This window comes from Hoplias malabaricus, chromosome 8 (genome assembly GCF_029633855.1).
Source record: "Hoplias malabaricus isolate fHopMal1 chromosome 8, fHopMal1.hap1, whole genome shotgun sequence".
Lineage (NCBI taxonomy): Eukaryota > Metazoa > Chordata > Actinopteri > Characiformes > Erythrinidae > Hoplias > Hoplias malabaricus.
This window is the reverse complement of record NC_089807.1, coordinates 39,818,016-39,845,995: the sequence shown is the minus strand read 5'-3', so window position 1 is coordinate 39,845,995 and position 27,980 is coordinate 39,818,016. Positions and strand designations below refer to the sequence as shown.

The following is a 27,980-nucleotide window of genomic DNA, read 5'->3' as shown; positions in this document are numbered from 1 at the left end:
CGCTAATCCCTCCTCCAATCAGATCGAAGCTCCGGCGGTGTCGCTTAAGGAAATGACTCTGCGCCAGAGAGGGTTGTGGATATTCAAATACTCAGAGAGTAAATCTCATTCATTCCACCAATGAATTATTTGATAATTCAAGTTTCTGAGATGGAAACAAAGTCACCTTCAGATAGTGAATCTGTGAGCGCTTTACGGTTCAGACGTCTGGTTCCACAGCGAATAACTCTTAGATAGAACTGAGCATTGCATCCAGAACCTACCTCCAGAATCATTGGCTACACCCTGTACGGGTTGCCAGTTCATCACCCATTCACCCATTTCACACATTCACTCAGTCTCTCACAGACAGCAGTGGGAATATTCATGCACTCATCAAGTCCCTCACACAGACAATTTCACTCACTCACTGTATTCGGACAATCCACAGGTGACTGTGTGAATGTGAATAATTGTACAAAGGTGTGAGTGAATGTGTTACGGACAGTTACGGACTGAAGCCATGTCCAGGGTATTGTTTGCCTTGCTCCCAGTGATTCTGGGAATGCTCCGGACCCTCTGGGACTCTGATCAGGATGAAGATGTTACAGAAGATGAATGAATGAATATTCTATATACTTTAAAGATGATTCTTCTGAGGCTAATGGAATCTCATGATCCTGGTTACGTAATGAGGCTGTACTGTGTAAGATTACTGTAGCTGTAAACCTGGTGTCACCTATATTCACTGTGTATTATCTGCAGCACATTCCTGCTCAGCGCTGCATTGCCGTGGCAGCGTCTCCCGTGTGCGACAGGAGAAAGCTAATGAAGGCTGAGAGTTGGGGGGTGTGGAGGGAGCTAAATTGCGTTAGTGTATCTCGCCCAGGCAGCAGGGAGCTGAGTGTTTTGACGGCAGCAGCTGTGCTCCTGAAACAACACCCGCCTATTGGTGGCTAATTGCCCTCGCCCAGGCACTACGCCACAATGACACACTGACAGCGATGGATGTGGCAATAAATGCTCTTACACTCTCTTTCTTACTTGCTCTCTCTCTCTCTCTCTCACACACACACACACACACACAGAGCTATGTGGAATAAAGCATAACTTGGATGAAAAATGTTTCATGTGACAAAATATTATAAAGGTTTATATTAAATAGGTCTCTGACATGCTTTTCACTGTGAAGCACCTCATCGTCCTCACTCACTCACTCACTCATCCACTCACTCTCACTCACTCTCACTCACTCTCACTCACTCTCACTCACTCTCACTCACTCACTCACTCATCCACTCACTCATCCACTCACTCTCACTCACTCACTCACTCACACTCAATCACTCATTCACACACTCAATCACTTAATCACTCACTCACTCACTCACTCACTCACTCACTCACTCACTCACTCATTCACACACTCAATCACTCATTCACACACTCAATCACTCATTCACACACTCATACACTCAATCACTCACACACTCACACACTCAATCACTCACACACTCACACACTCAATCACTCACACACTCATCCACTCATCCACTCACTCACACTCACACACTCATTCACACACTCAATCACTCACACACTCAATCACTCATTCACACACCCATTCACTCACTCACCCAATCACTCATTCACACACTCAATCACTCACTCACTCAAACTCACTCACTCACACACTAACACACTCACACACTCACACAAAGCTGAAGCTTCTCCACCAGGAGCAATCATTCCACTATAAACAATCAAAAAGTGATTATCATTCCAGGAGGGTGATTATATCCACTCAGAGAGAATGAGGACAGTCACACTCTCAGTATCCCAGCCATTACACTTGTGATCTCACCAACAACAAGGTGAATGCATAAGGCCAATTTATGCGTCTGCGTGTAACTACAAGGAGCAAAGACACAGGGGAAAAAGTATTTGCATTTGTTGCCTTCCTAGTACTCAACTATCCTCTGTTCCGATTAGCACCCTACTCTCAAACCAGTGTACCTTTCAGATTCATAAAGCTAATACTACTACACCGCTACAGACGGATTTGTGATTCAGCCCTAGTGTTGTAGCAGACATCAACACGAGGAACAGATGCAGCACCGCTGACCCACGGTCAGTCCCAGCAACCTGCATGTGAACCAAAAGTGGCCTACATATTTAAAAAGCTCATTTAGCCTTTTGAAGTTAGCTGTCGGAGCAGGTGCATGCCCTACGTGTGTACAATCATGTTTTGCTGCTACACATCAGCGACACTGTGTCCTTGTTTCTTCTCTCTTTTCTCTAAAGTGAAGACTGTTCCGTCTCTCGTTTTCTCTTGCCCTAATGACTACAGGGCTCTAAATTGATCTTCTAGAAACCATTTCCGTCTTGTTTTGACCAAGCTTCTTTCCAAAGTAGTGCCTCAGTATCCGGTCTCCAGGACATGTCTCAGTTCCCAAAAGTTTAACTTTGCTCGTTTCTTATTCATAAAGTCGGCTCCTGATGTGGCCCTAATTCTGGGTTTGAGTTAATGAGGCCGGGTGCCTATCGACAGCAAAGATCTTTACTGTATGATGGCTAGTCGATAGCAGTCTAAAGGCAGCGCAGTGTTACAGAAAATAACGTGCCATTACCCAGTCTCGAGGGAAAGCATAAACAATTTCCCTTCACTGTGTACGAAGTCTAAAGATTACACATGAATAATCCCATCAAACTTGATTATCTGACTCTTGATTAGGCCCAAACGCGGTGGTGCTGCGTGTGTTTTCATACACTAACTGATCAGTCAGGTTTGCTATTTTAGGCTGTTGCTTAAATTACCACTTCAAAGCTTCACTGAATTCAATGTGAAGTGAGGTTCTTCTCCTTAAAAAATCTGCAGCAGGAGTTTCAAACTGCAGCCACGGCCAATCACAGCACAGGACACTGCAGGGTTTTACTTGCTTTATCATCAGATAATCATCAACAGGAAGACTCAGTACGAAGGAAAGCAGGGCTACGACAGAGGCTCCCGAAGCCCAGTGGCTTATATTGTTCCTTATGATTAATACATTACCACGTATTACGTTTAATTCATTAATGATCCAGTTGAATGCTTTCTATTAATAACATGGTGCTGTTGTGACATCTATTCACTGGCCACTTTATTAGAAACCCACTCTGTACTTCCCCTTAATGGACACTTTATTAGAAACACCTCTCTGTACTTTCCCTTAATGGACACTTTATTAGAAACACCTCTCTGTAGGTCCACACACTGGACACTTTATTAGAAACACCTCTTTGTACTTTCCCTTAATGGACACTTTATTAGAAACACCTCTCTGTAGGTCCACACACTGGACACTTTATTAGAAACAGCTCTCTGTAGGTCCACACACTGGACACTTTATTAGAAACAGCTCTCTGTAGGTCCACACACTGGACACTTTTTTAGAAACACCTCTCTGTAGGTCCACACACTGGACACTTTATTAGAAACACCTCTCTGTAGGTCCACACACTGGACACTTTATTAGAAACACCTCTCTGTAGGTCCACACACTGGACACTTTATTAGAAACACCTCTCTGTAGGTCCACACACTGGACACTTTATTAGAAACACCTCTCTGTAGGTCCACACACTGGACACTTTATTAGAAACACCTCTCTGTAGGTCCACACACTGGACACTTTATTAGAAACAGCTCTCTGTAGGTCCACACACTGGACACTTTATTAGAAACACCTCTCTGTAGGTCCACACACTGGACACTTTATTAGAAACACCTCTCTGTAGGTCCACACACTGGACACTTTATTAGAAACACCTCTCTGTAGGCCCACACACTGGACACTTTATTAGAAACACCTCTCTGTAGGTCCACACACTGGACACTTTATTAGAAACACCTCTCTGTACTTTCCCCTAATAGACACTTTATTAGAAACACCACTCTGTACTTCCCCTTAATGGACACTTTATTAGAAACACCTCTCTGTAGGTCCACACACTGGACACTTTATTAGAAACAGCTCTCTGTAGGTCCACACACTGGACACTTTATTAGAAACACCTCTCTGTACTTTTCCTTAATAGACACTTTATTAGAAACACCACTCTGTACTTCCCCTTAATGGACACATTATTAGAAACACCTCTCTGTAGGTCCACACACTGGACACTTTATTAGAAACACCTCCCTGTACCTTCCCTTAATGGACACTTTATTAGAAACACCTCTCTGTACTTTCCCTTAATGGACACTTTATTAGAAACACCTCTCTGTAGGTCCACACACTGGACACTTTATTAGAAACACCTCTCTGTACTTTCCCTTAATGGACACTTTATTAGAAACACCTCTCTGTACTTTCCCTTAATGGACACTTTATTAGAAACACCTCTCTGTAGGTCCACACACTGGACACTTTATTAGAAACACCTCTCTGTACTTTCCCTTAATGGACACTTTATTAGAAACACTCTCTCTGAAGGTCCACACACTGGACACTTTATTAGAAACACCTCTCTGTACTTCCCCTTAATTGACACTTTATTAGAAACACCTCTCTGTACTTTCCCTTAATGGACACTTTATTAGAAACACCTCTCTGTACATTCCCTTAATGGACACTTTATTAGAAACACCTCTCTGTACTTTCCCTTAATGGACACTTTATTAGAAACACCTCTCTGTAGGTCCACACACTGGACACTTTATTAGAAACAGCTCTCTGTAGGTCCACACACTGGACACTTTATTAGAAACACCTCCCTGTACTTTCCCTTAATAGACACTTTATTAGAAACACCACTCTGTACTTCCCCTTAATGGACACTTTATTAGAAACACTACTCTGTACTTCCCCTTAATGGACACTTTATTAGAAACACCACTCTGTACTTCCCCTCAATGGACACTTTTGTTAGAAACACTATTAAAAATTACTCAGTTTCAGACAGATATTTCTAGCTCTAAACTGGTAGCGGTTTTATATATACAAACAAACAGAAAGCTAAACTTACCTGCATTCATCAGTGGTCCGTTATCCTTGTCGTTTGTGGTCCCATGAGATGACTCACACACCAGAGTGCACTGTGGGGGGGGGGGGAGTAAACAAACAAACAAACAAATAAATAAATAAATGCCATTTCTCCTCCAGAGGCACAGACTTGCTGTAAGTTGATGTGCAGGGAACACGGCCAGCTTCTAGTCCCAACCCCCACCCCCACCCGAGCTGATCTCACATCTGCTATGGGTGGCAACAAGTGTTTGTAGAGAACACACGTTCAATTAAAGATTACAGCATCTAGGGAGCGAAGAGTACATACCAGGCTCAGATTAATGTGTGTCTCTCCGCACTGTAATAAATCACAGCACCGTTGCCAACAGCCCCTTTACAGCCACAAGTAATTGGCTGCTGTTTGAAAGAGGAGAGAAGCGAGACGACGGTGTCGAGGCAGACACTCGTCAGGGGCTGCTGGGATAGGAACTGTCCTCCACATCCACATCCTCTAACACCAACACTAGCACTGCTGCAGCTGCACCGGAGACACCACATCAAACAGGTGGAGCTGACAGTGTCCCGTCTTGGTCCCTCTCTCCCTCTCTCTCTCTCTCTCTCTCTCTCTCTGTGACTATCTCTGTGCCTGCTTCTCCCTCATCACCTCTGCTCTCCCTTTCTGTCTCTCTCTCTCTCCTTCTCTGCCTTGTTAGACTCTCTCCGTCTCTCTCTTTCCTGGGCTGGGTGCTGAAGGCCGTGGCTCTGCTGCTGAAGCACAGTCCGCAAACAGAGCAGAAATAGAGCAACTCTCACAGCAAATCAGATCAAACACAGACCCCCATTCAGACCTCCCCCGCTGCTCAGCCTTCACTCCCCATCACTTCACCTAAACCGTGTACATCAGCTCAGAGGGTGTGAAGGAAGAGCCTTCACCGCTCATCACATCACTCACCAACCTCGGATCAGCCGGACCAGTGCTCGGACGCTGCTGACCGATCCTCAACTCAGAGAGGAGGAGGAGTAAAGGACAATGGTGTGTAACGGACAATGGCAATGAATAGTCATGACACATAGATCAGACCTGACAACACATAGGCCCTTTAAAAAGGGGAAGTCTAACAAACTTCCTAAATTCCAGGGCAATTCACACACTGGGAAGTGAAGAAAGGCTCTTTTCCACTGTGTCGGTGAACAGCTGAGCACTGAGGATGTGGACGGTTTCTCACACACACACTTTTTGAGCATGACACACTCATACCAGTCTTTTGCTTCCAGTTTCTGATGGAACTGATATTAAACATCGTAACTCAAATCTGCAACCTCTTACTGATCAAAACAAAGGCATCAATCACCTTTACAGCAGAATTAACAGTGACATGTATTATGCATCTCACTCCTCTACCTTGCTACGACACCCCCCCACCCCCCCCCCCACCGCCGCAATAGCCCCCCCCCCCCACACACACACACTTTGGGAATCACTGATCGTGTCTATGTTAGTGACATATCTAACTATGTACACTTTTCAACCTAAACATTGACTTTCTGTGGCACACAACACAACAAATGGATTAGCAGCTTGCGGGTTTCTACAGAATAAACCACATGCTACAAACAGAATGGAGCAGTCGGTGTAGATTTACAGAAGCAGTCATGGCAAAATAACATCTCTCATCTTCAATTCAGCTACAGTACATACGTCTTAGACACAGACGGGGAGGGCTGTGTTTCGGGTAATGATGGACAGACAGGTGTGGTTCAGAAAAAAACACAGCTTCTCTCTCTCTATTCTCTCTCTCTCTCTCTCTCTCTCTCTCTCTCTCTCTCTCTATTCCCGCCCTCTCTCTCTCCCTCTCTCTCTCTCTATCCCCCCCTCTCTATTCCCCCTCTCTCTCTCTCTCTCTCTCTCTCTCTCTCTCTCTCCCCTCCCCCCCTCTCTCTATTCTCTCTCTCCCTCTCTCTCTCCTCCCTCTCTCTCTCTCTATCCCCCTCTCTCTCTCTCTCTCTCTATTCCCTCTCTCTCTCTCTCTCTCTCTCTCTCTCTCTCTCATGATATATGGAGCGGTGATGTAGAGAGTAGAGAGTGTCAGTATCAGTTACTCTGTGAGACGGGACGAGCAGGACGACACATCGCCCATCAGCAAAGTCCTGCTCCATTCCCCCTGACACACACTAGTAAGGATGGGTGTGTGTTTCTCTCTCTCTCTGACACACACACAGCCAAAGGGCTGAGGCTCTGCCCAGGTTGGAGTTTTTCCAGTTTAACAAACTTGATGATCAAAGCTTTCACCAGCTAAACACCAGCTAAATCAGTGTCAGAGCAGGAACTCCACACCGAAACTCCTCGCACTGCTGGAGAAGAACACAGACAAACGGAGGTCCAGTCCATTTCTGCTGCTGATGAAGCTAATTATTTGAGCTGGATTAGTTTTACCACAGGACTTTTCTGAATGGATTTTTGCTGGGATTTGAACAAATCGAACAGTCATCAGCCAAAGGGTCAAATAATTTAGCGAAAGGCCTCACACCCCATCACACTATGACAACAGGTGTCTGTATCTTTTAGCAGGTTATGTTAATCTATCTGGTCTGATTGCGCACCCACAGGACTAGTCTGGCTGGCTCCTTTAAGTGCAAGGTCATTCTGTTCTTTCAGATAGGAGTTCCTCTGAGTTCAGTGACTGGGCCCTTTGTAGTGCAAGTAGACACAGATTCCGTGTACTAGAAACACAGTATAAAGTTTATCTCCCAGTTCAGCCTGAGAGGACGTATTCACTCCAATATCCATTAAAATAATAATAACAGTCAGCTTTAACAAAGCTGTAGAATCATCCAGGGAAAGATGAACCGTAGGACCACTATAGAGCCCACACCTTGCCCATCTCATCCAAGGCCCTGCATGAGGCAATGAGCTGTAAAATATACTGAGGTCACAAAGAGCAAACAAGCATGAGTAAGTGCTGTTCTCTCAGATGCTGTAGTTTACCACGCAGTACTTCACAGGTACAATGTTTTTCAGCTCTGCTCCAGCAGCACCCTGCTCTAACACACTCAGTCCTGCTAATGAGCTCATTAATAAACCTTTCCTGAGACAAAGAGGTGTGTTAGCGAAGGGAGTATGAAGCGAAAAAGAGTAAAAACGGTAGTGAAGGGATACTGCAGTGCTGAGGACCTCTTAGGGCTGGACAATATGACATGATAACAGTATAGTGGTCATCATCAGTGGTTCCTGAGCTCTGAGTAACTGTAGACTTCATTACAAAGCGGAATTATTCCAGTTTATCCCAATCATTCCAAAATGTTGACCTCTAGGCACTTTTAATATTGCTGCATTGCACATTGATATTTCATAACTGTTTGGATGCTAGAGCCAGTATTTAAACTGCTGTGTAGTGCACTATGTAGTGAGTATGGAGCCACTTGAGATTAATTAATTCATTCATTATCTGTAACCGCTTATCCAATTCAGGGTCGCGGTGGATCCAGAGCCTACCTGGAATCATTGGGCGCAAGGCGGGAATACACCCTGGAGGGGGCACCAGTCCTTCACAGGGCAACACACACTCACACATTCACTCACACACTCACACCTATGAACAGTTTGGAGTCGCCAATCCACCTACCAACATGTGTTTTTGGACTGTGGTTGGAAACCGGAGCACCCGGAGGAAATCCACGCAGACACAGGGAGAACACACCACACTCCTCACAGACAGTCACCCGGAGCGGGAATCAAACCCACAACCTCCAGGTCCCTGGAGCTGTGTGACTGCGACACTACCTGCTGCACCACCGTGCCGCCCATTTGAGATTCATATATTTTTAATGTTTTTTATGTCCACCAGGACATGGCACAGTCGCTAGGGTGGGCTCTTTCATTACCCCAAAAAGAAAGGCAACATACAAGAAAAAGGGAAGCATAACTACAACTACCACAACACACCAAATCATAACCATGACCTTTATAAGCGTTCAAAAGTTTGAACAAGAAGTCTGTTTCATTGGTTTACTCACCAAACTTGATGCTTATTTGCGGTAGTTTAGTACTTTCCACACTGTCTCCACAAGTTTGCTATTGGCCATGAACGTGTGGAACATATCCACACACCCATCTGCAGGGTTCACACAGATCTGAAGCCCTGCCTTGACACTCTCTACCTCGAGACGTATCCTTTCATTTCTCCATGCTGTGCTCATCACTGACAACACACGCTCTGTGTGAGCATTGCTGCATGGAATTGAGAATATATAGGCACACACAATCTTGGGGCATGAAATTCATTTTTCCTGCTCTTCAGAATGAAAGAATGCTGTGCTGACGACTCAGAGCTATAAGTAGTTTTTCTTTTTTGGCATTTTCACAACGTTGTGTGAGGCAGTTACAATATCTCACTGATGCCATTTGAGGGCAGACCTTGTGGAGTTTGTTGGCTAACCTTGATGTCATATATCCAGTATGGAATAAAACATATTTATTATCGGAATATTTTGTGTAACCGATAAAAACGGCAACATTTGACCAGTAGAATTATTAAGGACTGTCCGACGGATGTCTGGCCACCCAAACTGGCACTAGGAGGGCACTGACTAATGTAACCCCCCCAGTGGCTGTGTGGCAAAGTACATTAAGCTCAACACAGACAGTTTCCAAAGCTAGGACAGATCCCCCAGGCACCACAAGATCACTGTTGTACCAGTGTGCCACAAGCTAAATCAATAATTCAAGTCAATTTCAGAAACATACAGAGCACTGTGCCTGTTATATTCAATGACAAAAGAGATGAAATGAAATGCCTCGAGTTACACACCAAAATTATCCAGACAACAGTTTCAGGCAATTTACCAAACACCAAACAATTAATACATACAACTTTGTTTTTAGCATGTAGCAGTCCCATAGCATGAGGCACTCTGAAAACACGGCATCTGTTCTCCTCCTGCTTCACACTCCTCTCTGTCTGTGCAGGTGCAGCTTTACACTCCACAGAGGATTAACAAGGACACATACACAAGCTTGTGTTGTCTTGAGCTGCTAACAGGCTAATCTGTCCTTTATTAGCAACACTCAGGTCTATACCTGCCTTGCTAACTTTATTTTGATTGATCCAAATATAAATAAATGTGTAGCTGCTGAGATGTGTAAGTGTCCGATATTTAGTCCTGTCTTTGAGAGACTGTGAATCCAATACCTTAGACATTTAAGGCCAGAAGTCACTCACTCTGGGCCCATTCTATCCCTTCATCATTTAGCATGATGCTAACCATCTCAGGCACCTCCAAGCATGGTGAGCTTCAGTGATAGCATGACACTGACTCTAGTGATCCCACATAAGGAGGTCATTATTTTGCTGTGATGCTGTGTGATGCTTCACTGATCTGTAGCATGGGGAGTAGAGTGTCTGTCATTGCTACTCCAGAATATGTACATTTTAGAGGAGGGTAGGAAACCACCCTCCTGCCTCTACCTCCCCCTTGACTTCAGGAGAGTGAATTACACTCTGTGGCTGTAGGGGGAGCCCAGGAGCAAAAAATATGAAGCTTACCTAGGCTTCCTTTAAAAAATGATATGTGATATTTTGCAGCCCTATCATCTGGGTGTGTGTTACCTTCTGGTGTGTGTCAGCAGTGATGTGGTCCACCTCGCCATCCTCGATCTCCCCCATCTTCAGCCGACACACCACCACCGTCCCCACAGCTGCCGAATCATCTGCCGTCCTGACAAACACAGAAATAAGAGAAATAAATTAGGCAAATTGGTGTGTGTGTGTGTGTGTTTTGTTTTCCAGCACTTCTGACCATATGCCATTCCCAGTGCACCCACACTGCACGCTGACCACATCCAGACTGTTGTGTTTCTCCTATTAGAAGCTAACATGTTGGCTAATCCTCAGCCGTGAATCCATGTCTTGGAGGCGGACTACTGGAAATGAGGAAAAACGGACTGCACAAGGGAAAGCAAACAGCCTCCAATTACTGGGATTGATTGGCTTTAATTACTCCGCACCTTTACAGAAGCTAATTAAGCTGTGAGCTGCTCTGGAATGCCTCAGAACTCTTGGATCATGTGGTGGTTTTCCGAGAAAAGACTGCAGAGTCTTGTCAGTGTGGACGGTTTTTAAAGAAGGATTGCAACAAAACTTGGAAATGTTTTTATTATTGAACTCATGCTGCCATTATACCGAATCCTAATGTGGATACAGTGTCCTAAAGCTAGGGTTACACTACATTTAGTGGGGCTTTTAGGCCAATTTTAACCCTGATTTTTCAGTCAGACCGTGTCTGAGCTAGTTGTCTTTAGCCTGCAGACTCTAGTGCAGTCTGAGTTGACAGTCGGACGGACAGCCAGGTCATATGTGAGGGGCTCGATTCAGACCTGTTGTCCACACATGCAATGGAGCTCTACAGTGGATGACGAATTAAAAATTCAGAGCATAGAAAACTACAAGACATTACATAGTGCTGGATGCACATGTCTCCAAATAGTTGCCCATGAATTAAACAACACAGTGGGCTACATAAGCAGTTACAGCCTTTATTGCACCTTTATTTTATTCTCATTTTCTATTCCACCTTAAATGACGCAGCAACTACATCGTGAATCTGGCTACTACTGCATATGTGATATTCTTCTGAACCATTTGAGGTGGAACACAGACCTCAAGACTGCTATTCTGCTTATCCCCAGCTCCCACCGCAGTGTGTAGAGACCATGCTGACCATGATTACCCATCTATATCCCATTATTTACACATACTTTTATTTCTTTTTAGCTCTACACAAATTGCAGTGCAAAAATAACTGCAGCAAGTCACTGTACTTCATGTTTATCTTTGTCTCACAGGGAACGAGAGTGGCTTGTTTGATTTGAGAGTTTGGGGTCATGTAATGTATTATCCCCAGTTGTGTAGTTTGTAGCTGAAAAAAGTACCTAGTCTGTTTATAATCTGCTCTGAGTTTAAAAGTTGAGTCATGTATCCAAAGTTTTCATGGGATACAAGTTTAAGACCCTCAAAGTATTTACAGTGAAGAAACAGTGTGATAATGCTAAATGCTAACAGGTCCGTTGTGTCCGTGCCGGAGGCCTGACAGTGAAGTCGTTTCTGTCCCATCGGTGGAGGCAGAGGAGCGGAGGAACTCTAAAAAGACACAATCTGGCTTCATCTCAGTCCTCCAGTCTCCCTGGAAGAGCAAAGTGGCTGATAGATTGAAGACATCCGATCCCACACTGCTGCCATTCCTCAGTGGGATAAATGGAAGGAGACTAGAATGCAGTTCTCCAGCCAACTCCTGGAGTTTCTCGCTAATGCCACAGCCAAACACTGACTTTGAGCAAACGTCCTCTGCTTCACCTCCTCGATAATTGTCCTGGGAGCCTGAGGTTGCCATACATCACGTTTTACAGTCATGGTGAACTAATAGGCAGCACAGATGCCGCTAGTTCATGAGTCTGCAAGTGGTGCCACAATGCAATCTTGTGTAAAAGCCTCAGGCGAAGCTGCTGCTGTCTTGTTAAGGTAATTGATACGTGTCTCTAAGAGGCTGGGGGTGGCCGAAGAAACTGTGGCGAAACTTCCCGAGGCTCACTTTCTTCCCCTTCGTCCTCCGAATCTTTTAGCGCTGATTAAAGGGTGCCGCCCTACAGGTTTGTTTGACATGATTAGCGCCAGCCCCTGAATGTAGGTTTACACGCTAGCAAATCAAGCCAGAGTCTTCTTGCAGAATTGCAACAGGCAGAAAGCAGACAGCCAGGCGCTGTGATTGACCTTAAATTAACTTTGAGGCACCGCCCCCTCTCCTTCTCCGCCCTGCCGGCAGATTGCCCCGTCCATAGCCCTATCTTCCACAAATCTAATTGGCCCCTGGTCCCTTTATGACAACAGTTAATCAGGGAGCTTTGTTAAAGTGACAAAAGGAACGAGAGCTTGGCGCGACTCGAGAATAATTCGGGAAGCAATTACTTAGCGGACGAGCGCTCCATGTCAAGGAGCCGTTTCCACATGGTTTCGCACCACTTACAAACATGGCACACACTTGTTCCAGGGATAAAGTGAGAGAGAAATGAGGATTATTCAACGTGCAAAGTGCCATAAAATCTCAATTACGACTTCCTTCGTATCATATGCAAATACTTACTCGCATTCAAGTACACATTTTGTCAACTATAAGTGCTGCTTCTTTTTAAGTGTCTACAGACCTGTTAAAGGAACACCTGTTAAAGGATTTTGCTCCTGGGCTCCCCCTACAGGTGAAGAGTGTACCGTTGGGGGCGTGTGTTGATTCCTACCCTCCTCCAAAATTTACATAATGCAGATTTTGCAGTGCTAAGCCCAGAGGAGCAAAGACAGTGGCTCTGTTTAAACATCACAATCATTTTGAAGCTCTAATGTAAGATTAAAATACCTAGTGTTCAACGCGACCAGGAAATAGATTAAGCGGCAGTTCTTTAATACATGTCTACCTGTCATCTGTGTATATGGTGTCTATCTCTATTTTTATCAACTGGTCTGTCTTCATATCTGTTCTCTTAATAAATCTGCCCACTATACCTCACTCTGTCCATCAAGACTTATCATGTTTTTATGTGTAATCTTATTTTTTTTAGTGTCTCACTGCTTTGTTATTTTATTATGTTGGTGTGCTTTACCCTGCTGTTTTCTCCCTGTAACTCTTAGGATGTTTTCATGTGCTCTTATACTGTATAGTGTCTTTGAGTATTCTGGAAATAATAAAATTGTATTATTATTATTATTATCATTCATTCATTCATTCATTCATTATCTGTAACCCTTATCCTGTTCAGGGTCACGGTGGGTCCAGAGCCTACCTGGAATCATTGGGCGCAAGGCGGGAATACACCCTGGAGGGGGCGCCAGTCCTTCACAGGGCAACACACACACACACACACACACATTCACTCACACACTCACATCTACGGATACTTTTTGAGTCGCCAATCCACCTACCAACGTGTGTTTTTGGACTGTGGGAGGAACCCACGCAGACACAGGGAGAACACACCACACTCCTGACAGACAGTCACCCGGAGGAAACCCACGCAGACACAGAGAGAACACACCACACTCCTCACAGACAGTCACTCGGAGGAAACCCACGCAGACACAGAGAGAACACACCACACTCCTCACAGACAGTCACTCGGAGGAAACCCACGCAGACACAGAGAGAACAGACCACACTCCTCACAGACAGTCACTCGGAGGAAACCCACGCAGACACAGAGAGAACACACCACACTCCTCACAGACAGTCACTCGGAGGAAACCCACGCAGACACAGAGAGAACACACCATACTCCTCACAGACAGTCACTTGGAGGAAACCCACGCAGACACAGGGAGAACACACCACACTCCTCACAGACAGTCACTCAGAGGAAACCCACGCAGACACAGAGAGAACACACCACACTCCTCACAGACAGTCACTCAGAGGAAACCCACGCAGAAACAGAGAGAACACACCACACTCCTCACAGACAGTCACGCGGAGGAAACCCACGCAGACACAGGGAGAACACACCACACTCCTCACAGACAGTCACCCGGAGGAAACCCACGCAGATACGGGGAGAACACTATTATTATCAATTATCCATAATTTGATTAAATTACATTTACTTTCCCACAAGTATTTTTACAACGGGAGTTGTCACACAGCAGATTCACAGGGTCCTATCCCAAAGTTAGAGTTGGAAAAGCAACCATGGCATGTTAAACCCTCGAGAAGATTCAAAAGGAGAACTCATCCTCCTCTGGTCGACACCAGAGTCAAACAAACAAAGAGCAGTGTTTAAACAGAGGACATTACGAATAAAGAATTGTAGAGGTATAATGAGTGTATAGTGGTCTGAACGTCATGTTCTGAGTGTGTTAAGAGCAGTGTGAGGCAGGTGAAAAATAAATGGTTGTGTTGGTGTTCAGAGTCTCAGGTGGAGGAATGGATTAATGTGGTTTTGTCACACAGGAACATTAGTCTTTAAGATTGAATCCCAGTCGCACCGTGAGCTCAAAGGACTGTGGCATGTCAAACGAGCAGTGCGGCATGAAAACACACCTGGACAGATGAGTCCACCTGCTTGAGTGATCCCCGCACCCCACCCCTCCCCCACCACACGTTTGTTTCCATGTCTTGTGGGGACATTACAATTTTTACATTAATTTTCATGGAGTCTTACCCTAACTTTAAGAAACTGCTACTTGCCTAAGACTATCCCTTACACACAAGCCCTAACCTTCAAACATCTTTTCACGTTTACATTTAATGTACGTTGTGGGGCCCAGCTTGTTTTCCCAACAAAGTAAGACTAATCCCCATGTTATGAGTGTGTTGACAGATTTCGGTCCCCACAATGTGAGTGAAACCTAGTATAAATGCAAACACGCACACCCACACACACCTGCTAGCATATGACAGAAATGCTGCAAGGATAATCCGGTGGGCACAAGTGGGGGCTGCAGTGGGTCGTGTGAAGGCAGATCCATAAATCAGCTCCCCATCTTTTAGACCACACGATTCCCTATGAGGGACCTGCACACATCACTTGTGTTCAGCTGAAACCACAGCTTTCTTTTCTTCCAATTCTTCTCCTTCTACTTCTTTTATCAGCTCTGCTGTTGTGTACCGTTTTTTCAGTTTGAAAGGAAGAAGCTAAGAAGCCAGATCTCTGGTTACATCCCGAGTGTTGCCTCTACCATCTGAGACCATGTGTCCCAGAGAGCACAGTTGTCCTCACTCTCCCTGGGTTGTTATGGCCATCCATTTTGCTCATCAAAATACTGCCACAGGCGTCTATTAGCTGATCAGTTCTCCTGCAAGCGTGTTGAGCTCTCCAGTGGCATTGTAATTTCAGCAGTTTGAAATTAATTGGTCGTTGGTTTCTGATCTCTTGGATAAAGTATGTGCTTGTCCTTGCCCTCCCAGGCTGGTGGCACTGTGTATAATTGGTGGAGTTTTAGCTGTCAGACTAAAGTGGAATCAGAATAAATTGGAGATAATTTGGGGTTAAAACTGGAAAATAAATGCCAGATATAAAAAAAACGGCACAAGTTGTTAATTAGTTTTGTGGAAGTCCATGTTTGTATCTAACAGTGTCAGAAACCAGGCTAGACTTTGTGAGATTAATAACTTAACACACAAGTCTTTGAGGATTTATATATAGAATATTAATACATATTATTGTTATCTACTTGTTGTCAGCAAAGACCCCAGCTTCAAACAACAGCAGTGTCCTAAGTGATCTGCTACATTTCAGCTCAGAAAACAGTGTAAATGTGATTTTTTTAATTAACTGTTTCAAAATATAGAACTCAAAACAGCTGCAGGTGACCGTCTTTGAGGAGTTTGTTGTATTCTCCCTGTGTCTGTATGGGTTTCCTCCGGGTGCTCCCGCATCCACTTTGATACACACTTTAAAAGGTGGATAGGCTACTCAAAAAGTGTCCGTAGGTGTGAGTGTGTGTTGCCCTGTGAATGACTGGCGCTCCAGGGTGTGTTCCTGCCTTGCGCCCAATGATTCCAGGTAGGCTCTGGTCCCAGCCGCGACCCTGAACTGGATAAGGGTTACAGATAATGAATGAATGAATGAATGAATGTGTCAATAAATGAATTGTGGTGGAGCCAGAACCATTGAATACATGGCAGGAAATGGCACCAGTCCATCAGAGGGCATCACACACTCACCTAGTCACCTGGTCACTCATACTTGTAGAAAATTTCACTCACTCACCCAGTCACGCACTCCTGTGTACGGTTTGTATGAGTTGTGTGATGCAAGGAGAAGCACCTTTAAACTGGCTTGGAACTCACTCGTTCACATACTCACTCACACTTACGAACTGCTACAAAAGGGGGTGCTGTTCAGTGCCTCATATCAAAAACAGGTATTTTTCCACTGGGCTGATTAGTATAGCTTGGTATGATTTCAAATCCATGATCATGTGCTTTGTTCCTTTGCCAAATGATCACTGAGGAGCACTCAAATAGAATTTGGTTACCCCTTGTGCTGGGGGTCCGTGTGCACTGACCTGGAATATATGGATGGTTAAATACAATCAGCACAAAATCGTTACTGGGCTCACACCAACACAACCACTATTTTAAAATCCAAAAGGACTATTATCTCTTTATATCACTTTATAACCTTAGTGTTGAACTGAAAGCCACAGGATTGAGTCTCTAACAGTGAAAAATAATACAGACAGCTCTGATTGGTTGGCTGTATATGATCAGAAGGATAGCTTTAGCCATTCATTAAAGCCCCTCCATTGTGCCCTCTCTTTTGTGTTTAGTGTTTACATTAGTGTCACACAGGGAATAATATGATCATAATATAATGTTTTTATACTGTCCGCCCCCTTTAATGGGTCTGTTACACCAGGGGAAATGGACACTGCCCAGTGGAAAAATGCTATATACATCCTTATAATACTTACAGTACCAATACTTTATATATAATATATATATATATATATATATATATATATATATATATATATATATATATATATTTTTTTTTTTTTTTTTTTTTTTTTTGACTTTCAAATATGTTGAGAATAAGCTCTGCTGCTGATTATACTGCGGCCCCAAAAAACTCATCAGCACACTCACACCTGGGGGTCCAGCAAAGTGACCCCCTCCTTGCAAATCACTGTTTCAGGTCACAATTACATCCTGAATTCCACAGACACTCAGCAGGGGTCTGTGGCTCTCCATGGACCACACACGGACCACATGCTGACACAAGACTGAATACAGTCAAACAAACACATCACACGCCTAACATCCCCAATAGAAGCAAAGCTGCATCTGCTTTTAGCATGATACCAGCAGCATCTACAACACAGTGTACAATGTTGTGAGGTACAGTACTGTATAACTTTGGGAAGTATTAAATAAGCTATTATGACATCACAATTAACATCTACCTCTTCTGCCTTCAGCAGTTAAGCCCCACCCACTCCCACCGAAGCTTTAAGGAATGTTTCAGCTCAGATTCCTTTTTGATTAGAGGCAAAAATTGGCAGCCAATCAGAAGAGAGGTCAATGACTATTACAAAGTCGAGAGAGAGAGAGAGAAAGAGAGAGAGAGAGAGAGAGAGAGAGAATATAAAAGGAGATGGGAAATATGAAGGAAGAGGATGGGAGTAGAAAGAGAGAAAGTGAAAGAGACAGAAACAAGGAGGGAAAGAATGAAGTGGGAAGAGGGAGGGAGAGAAAGAGCGAAGGAAAATGGAGGAAGGAGGAGTTGAGAAGGGGATAGAGGAAAAGGAAGGAGAGAGATAGAGAGAACATTTTAGACATATTATTGAGTGTTGTAAAATGTGATATTGTGCACAGCATCTTCCTGCCTCCATATTTCCCCGTCCTCCTTTTCTCCCTCTCTCTCTCCCTCTTTCCCATGTGTCCACAATGGGCCTCCATATGTCTCTGTCTGCCCAAGAGTCTGGCTAATATTCTTGCCCTACATAAAGGCTGGACAGAGCTAAATATAGACGCTTCTTATTGAGGACAGATGTTATGATAAGTCTGTAATGATGGAGAGAATACAGCAGCACGGTGTCTGACCGAGAAAGAGAGACTAAGATGGATAGAGAGAGAGGGAGAGAGAGAGAGAGAGAGAGAGAGAGAGGTAGAGAGAAAGAAAAAGAAATCTGAAAAGAGAAAGGGAAAGAGTGTGAGAGCTGACTGAATTTAATAAGTATCAGGTGAGGAACAGAGAGAGAGAGAGAGAGAGAGAGAGAGTTGGAGGCAGAGAAAAAAGAGATGAAGAAAGAGAAAGCAATATACAAAGTGAAAGAAGTGTATTTGAGGGAGAAAAAAAGGAAAGAGGAAAACAGAGAGAGAGAGAGAGAGAGAGAGAGAGTCAGCAATAATTGCATTTGGCCGCTTGACTCCATCAACAGGGACGCCGCCACAGGCTCCATGAAAGAGCAGGAACGGTGTGAATCGCCAAGAGAGCAGCCAAGCAGATGGAAGCTTTGGACGACGTCCAGTCTCTTCTAAACACACACACACACACACACACACACTCAAAAACATGCACAAGGATCATTCGCCAACCATTCATGAATTTAGACAAGGAGAGAAAACCATGCTATTTTTACACTCATCCATGTAAAATTGATGACCCACTGCAAGCGGTCAGTAACCAAGGAATCTCACAATCCAGACTTCTGTCTGCTGCCAGAGGTTCTCAGGCTTCATCACTGGACATGACCACTCACTGGGTGTACTGACTTGTGATATGACCAACCTCAGAGTCCTTGTTCAGTGACACGTATTTGGTTGTAGTAAAATGGTACTACAACCAAAATACAGACCAGTGTGAAGTTCATTCATTCATTATCTGTAACCTTTATCCAGTTCAGGGTCGTGGTGGGTCCAGAGCCTACCTGGAATCATTGGGCGCAAGGCGGGAATACACCCTGGAGGGGTCACCAGTCCTTCAGAGGGCAACACACACACACACACATTCACTCACACACCTACGGACACTTTTGAGTCGCCAATCCACCTACCAACACACTACCAACATGTGTTTTTGGAGCGTGGGAGGAAATCGGAGCACCCGGAGGAAACCCACGCGGACACTGGGAGATCACACCACACTCCTCACAGACAGTCACCCGGAGGAAACCCATGCAGACACAGGAAGAACACACCACACTCCTTACAGACAGTCACCCGGAGCGGGACTTGAACCCACAACCTCCAGGTCCCTGGAGCTGTGTGACTGCGACACACTACCCGCTGCACCACCGTGCCGCCTCACTGTGAAGTTCTGTCATGTACTTCTGAGGCTGAGACTACCTTAAAACCCATGATAAACATAAGCCTTGACTCTATCAAAGGTGACTGAAAAGTAGACTCTGGCCGGGGGGACGGGAGAGCGTTTGTCAGCTCCAAATACTATCTTCGCTGCCTTCATTCTATTGTTTCGGAGCTGGGGGGGGTGGCGCGGTTTACTCACGCCATGTCTTCACACAATAAGCCTGTTTGATTCAATCTGCCTGAGCGGTCGATAGGACCAATCAAACGGCCTGTCACACGCTTGATGGCTTTTTTAAAGACTGCTGATGTCTTAATGGAGTGAATTGGCAGAGAGGGCACTATTAATAAGAGGAGAGTGTGTACACTTACACACTCAGTATGCAAGTAAACCAAACCGCTGCAAAGTAAGCACAGACAGCAGTCCGGGAGGGCCACTGGCCAGAGGATTAGAGCGCTGCCCATGTGCCCCAGGGTTGGCCTCAGTTGGTAGTGGAGTTTGCATAGTAAGAAAATATATCTGTAAAATTTACGCTCAGATACTGAAGGCTCTGGTTGCCAGATTTTCACCATAAAATATACAGTTTCAATGAGAAAGAAGTACATCATTTTTTAAATGTGTTTTTCACAAAATAAATGCAAAATATTACAGTCTGTTATTTATCATTGGAATAATATATTCTTCCAGACAGAAAATGCAAAAAATTATGATTACACAGCTGACTGTTACAAAAACTATTCAAACTTCACAAGTTTTCAGTCGTTTTCTGTCATGGTTTGACAGTTTTTCACCATTTTTTTCAACAGTGTATTGCGTATTCCATGTACCCACCTGTATTTCCACTGCCCTGATTGGCTGTTCAACCAAAGAATGTGTGTACAGGAAGACAAAGGCCCCACGACCTCTAGGTTGTTCATTCACATTCCTTTTTTTCCGATTGTTGTTATTAAAAGAGCAATCAGACCATTCCTATGGTTCAGGTTTCAGTTCTCAAACAGCCATTGGACTGACACCTACTGGCCTGGATGACATCACCGATTCTCTAGTAAGCCTTTTCTCACATGGCCACATTCATATTGGGGATTCACTTGCACTGGTCACTAGATACATTGCAGTATTGCAACAGGAACAGAATCCACAACGTTTGTGTGTTCACTGCCCATCTTCCTCATGTGCATACATTATCTGGATAAACAGCCAATCGGAGAGTCTCAGCACTGGGCACATGGATGCTAACAAGAGCCAACGTGGACCAAAGTTACAGAACAGGCTGAAAACACACCAGCAGTTCTCAGACAAACAGCATCAGTCCAGTTTGGTTCTTGGAGCCTCTCCTGGTTCTGTGCAGCAACATGAGCGTAGAACAATGTAAAAACGCTGCTGGAAATCAAAGGACTGATTAGAAACTAGCTCTAAAAATGACAGCTGACACACACACACACACACAAACAGCAGGTCTGGACTTTTTCTGTGATCTTACATGAAAGTGGATTTGTCTCCCATCGCTAGTGGGTGAAAAGGAACAAATGAACACTCTTATGCCAGTCTTTCTCTTTCGCTCGTTCTTTCTTTCCTTTCCTTCACACACTGTCAGTTAGCACCCACTCACGCCTAAAGCAGTGACAAGCTAATCCACATATATCTCAGTGTTAGACACACACAAACACACAATCTTGTAACTGAATTGTGGGGACATTACATTGACTTCCATTCAATTTGTGGAGACTTAACTTTTACAAAAGCACTATTGGCTGAACCCTAAATTTACCCTATCTTCAGTGTAGGCAAGTCCCCACAATGTTTGTGTGTAAACAGGTTGTGGTCCCCACAAGGTATACATACATATATATATATATATATATATATATATATATATATATATATATATATATATATATATATATATATATATATATATATTGTTGGTGCACACACACACACACACACACACACACCTAAAACCCCTCTTTTTCGCTTGTTAACGTGTTCATCCCCCACTGGTTGTAATCCTGTGTGAATAAGCTGCCCCCCCCCCCCCCCCCAACACCATCCCCTCCCTCTGCTTTAGAAAGGCCATGCATTTCTTTCACAAATTGCTTTTCAGGGAGTTGAGCTGCGGCCCTCAGTCTTTAATTTCCATAAAACCTCATTATATAAGGCGGGTTGGAGCTGGGGATTGTGGTGAGCGGTGCGGGGGCGTCCAGAAGGTGAGCGAGGATCGATCAGAACTGAATGAATGAGGGAAGCTGGAGCTGGGCCTTCAAACAGAACACCAGCCGCTGACCTCAATCCCAATTCAGCTTGGAGGAGACGCTGTATCATCAGGTAAATGTGCCGCTCCCCACAGACATGCCGTTAGATGCAACTTAGCAGGGCTAACTTAGCTCCAGGCTACAACCAATTCTCTCAGCTTTAATAGACTCACAGCCATGACAAAATACAACATCACTACTGTGTCTTCAGCAGCACAAACCCCACTGAATAATATCTTCTCCAGAGCAGCACAGATGTTCACACTTGTTCACTGATCCAGATGCTTCTGTTATTGAACAATTTGCACCATCAAATTTCCAGTGGCAAATGAACAAAATGCTGTGGTGGTAATTGCCCTTATAATCAACAACAGCTGAGAGATGGAGAACATTGGAACTGTGTTCGCTGGAGGGATGGAGCCCCATCAAAAACTTCAATATCAGTACCTCACCTCACAGTAATGTTTTAAAACAATGAGTGTAAATATTCAAGTGCATTCACAACTTAGTAAATTAAAATTGAAAGTGAATGTAGTATTTTTAAACCCAATTTTCAGAAATGTGGGAGTTTCAGCATCAGGAGCAGCTCAGTAGCACACTAACACACTAACCACAATAAGCTCCGAGCTGATGACAGTAAGCCTCTCTCCACGTCTCCATTTAAAACCCGAAGCCGCCACGGCCATGACTCAGCGATTCTGTGCCGGCAGGAGAGAGCAAAATTATTATTTTTTAATAAAGAGTAAAACGCTGACAAACTGTCTCTCTGGGCTGGAGTGAAGCGGCGGTGGGTAATTGCACAAAAGCTGACAGATCAGAGAGAGAGAGAGAGTGGAGGTGGGAGGGGGGAGGGGGGAGATGACCATCTGGCTGTGGTCACTTCTCTGCCCAGTCTTTGGAAAAAGTTCATCAGCACTTTTGTCATAACCACAGCTGCACTGCATTCCCCAGCTGTCAGATACAGTACAGGTGGCCCTGTAATGCACCATTACTTTTTATTTGTTGATTTGTTTGTTTAATTTATTTACAATATTAGGCATAAATAAATAAACATAAAACAAGGCCTATGAAAGAGTTATGGCACATTTTGGCATTGGGACTTAGGACCACAAATACAAGACATATTGCATACAAGTTGGAATGCTGTTTACAGTGTAAATAAATGTATATAAAAACATTAATTAATTCATTCATTCATTATCTGTAACCGCTTATCCAGTTCAGGGTCACTGTGGGTCCAGAGCCTACCTGGAATCATTGGGTGCAAGGTTGGGAACACACCCTGGAGGGGGCGCCAGTCCTTCACAGGGCAACACAGACACACATTCACTCACTCACTCACACCTACGGACACTTTTGAGTCGCCAATCCACCTACCAACGTGTGCTTTTGGACTGTGGGAGGAAACCGGAGCACACGGAGGAAACCCACGCAGACACAGGGAGAACACACCACACTCCTCACAGACAGTCCCCCGGAGGAAACCCACACAGACCCAGGGAGAACACACCACACTCCTCACAGACAGTCACCCTGAGGAAACCTACGCAGACACAGGGAGAACACACCACAGTCCTCACAGACAGTCACCCGGAGGAAACCTACGCAGACACAGGGAGAACACACCACAGTCCTCACAGACAGTCACCCGGAGGAAACCTACGCAGACACAGGGAGAACACACCAACTCCTCACAGACAGTCCCCCGGAGGAAACCCACACAGACACAGGGAGAACACACCACACTCCTCACAGACAGTCACCCAGAGGAAACCCACACAGACACAGAGAGAACACACCACACTCCTCACAGACAGTCACCCAGAGGAAACCCACACAGACACAGAGAGAACACACCACACTCCTCACAGACAGTCACCCGGAGGAAACCCACGCAGACACAGGGAGAACACACCACACTCCTCACAGACAGTCGCCCGGAGCGGGAATCGAACCCACAACCCCCAGGCCCCTGGAGCTGTGTGACTGCGACACTACCTGCTGCGCTACCGTATATAAAAACAAAATGCAATAATGTGCACCTTTTATAGACCCATATTTTATTCACATCACAACATAGAACACATCTGATATTGGACGTGAGACCATTTCATGGAAAATAATGTTAAATAATTTAGAATGTGATGGAAGCAATGCATCTCAAAGAACTTGGGACAGGGGCAACAAACGGTTAGAAAAATTGTGAATACCTGAATATGCCACCATCTACAGTACAAGGAAGATGGTGAATAATGATTGTGACCTTCAGGAACACTTCCAGAAATCACGGCCTGTGAACACAGTTAGCAGTGCAATCCACAAAAGCTGTGGCAAGCAAAGAGGAAGTCATATTTCAACACGATCCAGGAACACTGTTGTCTTCTTTGGGCCAAATCTCATTGACGACGGAATGAGGCAAAATGGAAGACTGTTCCATGAAAATGGAAAACTGTTTTGTGGTCAGAGTCTTTTTGGAAACCACTGACACTATTTACTACGGACTCAAGAGGAGAGGAACCATCCAGCTTGTTATCAGAGCACAGTTCAAAACCTGCATCTCTGATGGTATGGCAGTTTACACAACTGGAAAGGCACTATCAATGCTGAACAGTGTATAGAGCTTTAGAGGTTCTAGAACCACATATGCTCCCATTCAGATCACATCTCTTTCAGAAAATGCCTTGCATATTTCCGCAAGACAGTGCTAAACTACATACGGCATCCATTACAACAGCATGACTTTGTAGAAGAAGAGTCCGGTGCTGAACTCAGGAATGTTGAGCAGGTGGAATTCTCCTTCAGACAAAAACGCCATCACACTCCGCTCCCAAAACTCCAGCAATGAGTCTCCTCACGTCCCAGGTGTTTACTGACTGTTGTTAATAGAAGAGCGGCTGCTACTCAGAGTTAGACATGGCCCTGTCTCCACTATTTTGAGATGCGCTGCTGCTGTAGTGTTTTTCTTTTTTTAATGAAACCCATTCTGCATTATCAATTCCATTTTTCGTCCTACTGGTTTTTTACATATTCATATGTAATTACTTTCATGAAAAGACATTGATGTGGATGCAGAAAGTGTCTTTTATTTGCTTTTGTTTGTCAGTGTGTGTGTGTGAGAGAGAGAGAGCGTATGAGCCAGTATCTGGGGCTGGAGCCCATCATTAATAGTCAGCAGGCGCTGTGTGTTTTAGACAGTCTGCTGCATGCTGAGCCTCTGGCCCACAAAGCTGCTCTGCATCCAAACCAGCCCACGTCCTGCTCCATTTACACACAGTGGCATACTCACTGTGGAGGATGGGGGCCAGCACCATTAACGCTCCACCCACCATCAGCTCACATACACAGCCCATAAACACCAGCTACAGCCAACACTGCCACACATCCGATCAGATTAACCAGCCCAGACCCTGAGAATTAAACCAGCATTCACCTGAGCCATGCTAATGCCATTCATGCTTTTTCCATTTCAGTGTTTTTAGCCTTGTCCAACTACCTTCACAACCTGGTTATAAACACAGGCAAGTATTCCACAGCAATTCCAACTTAGTTTAGTTTGAGACGATGTAGTTCTTGTTTGTCTTATGTTGTTTGTCACTGACCCAGTTCCCTAAACTGTGAGGCTCTTGCGTCTCTAGTAGGAAACATTATGTAGAAGGCACAGTAGAGGAGATACAGTGCCATCCACTCTGCAGAATGCTAAATTGCTATTGATTATTGCCACAAGGCATCGCTTCAAATTTGCATAAAGTTAAACTTCACTGTGCTGCAGACTCCACCCACTTTGCGCTGCCTTGTGTCGTCTGAAATCACCAGCTCTTATTGAAAATGAATGAACTCTGGGCGCTTTGTCAGCTTTTGTGGGGAAAGCAGTTCTCTCTGGTTGTTTACATTCGGAAGCTCTGCGTCTTTTAAGGTGAAACGGTGTGTTTGAGGGGGAAATAAAAAACGACTCTTTGTTCGTGGCTATACGTTTTTCTTCATGGTTTGAATTACCACAGAAACTTATTTGTAACTCGAGTTGTTTAGTTTTGTAGCACTTCTGCTAATGCAGCTAGCCATTTCCTGAGTTTGGAGGCATTTCCACCTTTAGTGATCTGAAACAGCAAAAAATTGTCAATACTACCCACATATGGAGCAGGAATAGAGCAATATCCTCATCTTTGTTTGCGCTTTTTCAAAGTTTGGAGTTCTCTCTGTTGCTTAAGCAAATCCAGATGCCTCTGCCATGAGCTGAGAGAGTGAAAGCCTAGCTTGGCCTAGCCAAGACTGGTCTGAATTATTTACAAATTGTTTGTTGATTACTATCGTGAATGTCACTTTTAACAAGGTAAATCTACAACTGAGATTTTTGGGCTAGCTCTTCTTAAGAAATTCAGACTCACTTGAGCGTTGAGTAGGTGAAGGAATGTCTTGAGTCAGTGTGGCGCTGAACAAATCCACAAAGGTGGATGGTCCAGACATCACTGAAGCACACAGTACATTCCACCTTTCGGACTGAAGAGCGCTCCACACTATAAATACACTATTCCGATGGGGAGGTGAAAAATAGATGAAGTATTATTGCTGTGGCTCTGTCAGTCCTGAAAAGCTGCTTGTGATGACAAGGCTCGTTTTAGACTCTTTAGAAGCAGCGCTCACGCTCTGAAGCAACGTCACTAACCGAACTCTTCAGAAAGTTATGAATATTTTACAATGCTCTAATCAGGCATTCAACGTAGGCCTGTGTGTGAGTGTGAGTATGCGTATGAGTGTGTGACTAAAGCAGGTCGCCACATTCTCATAGACTATTATAGTGGCAGTTATTATCATTCACATGCACATTGCCATAAACATCATTATTCATGTACGTATTACTCTAAACAAAGCACCTGAATAGCAGCCCCCTCGCTAGCTGCATGTACTACACTTTTTCTCTTTTAAGGTTGAATTTTACCTATTATTTCCGTATTATTTAACGGCTGAGATGTAAACAAATCATTCAAGGTAGTTGATGTGAGATATTTCCTCACAGCCGTGAGGACAGGAACCGTGGGTTGCCAGGTACGCAGTGCAAATACACCATTCAGCCATAGCTTTAAAATGACCTCCTTTACACTCACTATCCATTTTATCAGCTAATGGACAACCAAGCAAGAGGGACCCTGGGTGAAGGGGACTGAGTCCCTGCTTCTCTGCCCACAGGTTATATTATCTTGGTGGGCATAAGCAATCCGGCTTTCTCCTGTCAACAGCACTCATGAGATGGTTCATGTTCCAGTCACAATGAAATATGTAGGTGTCCCCCAAAGCAGTACATAATCTATAAAGAAACAAACACATTGGTTTGCTCCATAGTTCTCCATCTCCTATTTTAAAAGAGACATAATATTAAATAAGTGGACTTTGAAATTGTTCTGCCCCTTTGTCTAAGTCTGTCCAATCACAGCTCTCCAATCGCAAGCTCATTATCATTTAAAGGTGTTTTTAAAAACAATGGACTCACCCAACATTTCTGAACTAGTGTTTGTCCTTGTTTAAGACTTAACCTCCATCATGCAACATCATGATGGAGGGGCGGCACGGTGGCTTGGTGGTTAGCACGTTCGCCTCCCAGCACTGGGATCTTGGGTTCAAGTCCCATCTGGGTGGAGTTTCCATGTTCTCCCCGTGTCTGCGTGGGTTTCCTCCGGGGTCTCCGGTTTCCTCCCACAGTCCAAAAACATGGAGGGTAGGTGAATTGGCTTCTGTAATAACTGTCCTGGTTAATGAGTGTGTATGTGTGAGTGAATGTGTGTGTGCCCAGATATGGATTGGCGCTCTGTCCTGGGTGAAATCCTAGTGCCCGATGCAGTCCTCCAGGTGGACGGTCGTTTCTGGTTGAGAGTACGCTGTGCGCGTTTGGCTGCCGCTTCTCGCCAGTGTGTGTGAATTGAGTGTTCTGAGCAGTGTAGATTGTAAAGCGTCCTTGGGTATCTAGAAAGGCGCTATATAAGTGTA

The 27,980-nt window shown here is 44.5% G+C and overlaps 1 protein-coding gene across 3 annotated transcripts in view; it reads right to left on the bottom strand.

Annotated features, from left to right (window-relative positions):
- The window catches only part of inpp4b (inositol polyphosphate-4-phosphatase type II B), a 161,679-nt gene that overhangs the window by 100,281 nt on the left and 33,418 nt on the right, over window positions 1-27,980 (bottom strand). For all 3 annotated transcript variants that reach the window (XM_066679299.1, XM_066679298.1, XM_066679297.1), the window contains exons 3-4: window positions 10,571-10,679; window positions 4,987-5,056 (exon numbers count right to left, since the gene is read on the bottom strand). In XM_066679299.1, coding sequence (XP_066535396.1) covers window positions 4,987-5,056; window positions 10,571-10,627 — 127 coding nt within the window. In that variant the 5' untranslated portion in view covers window positions 10,628-10,679. The remainder of the gene's footprint in view (window positions 1-4,986; window positions 5,057-10,570; window positions 10,680-27,980) is intronic.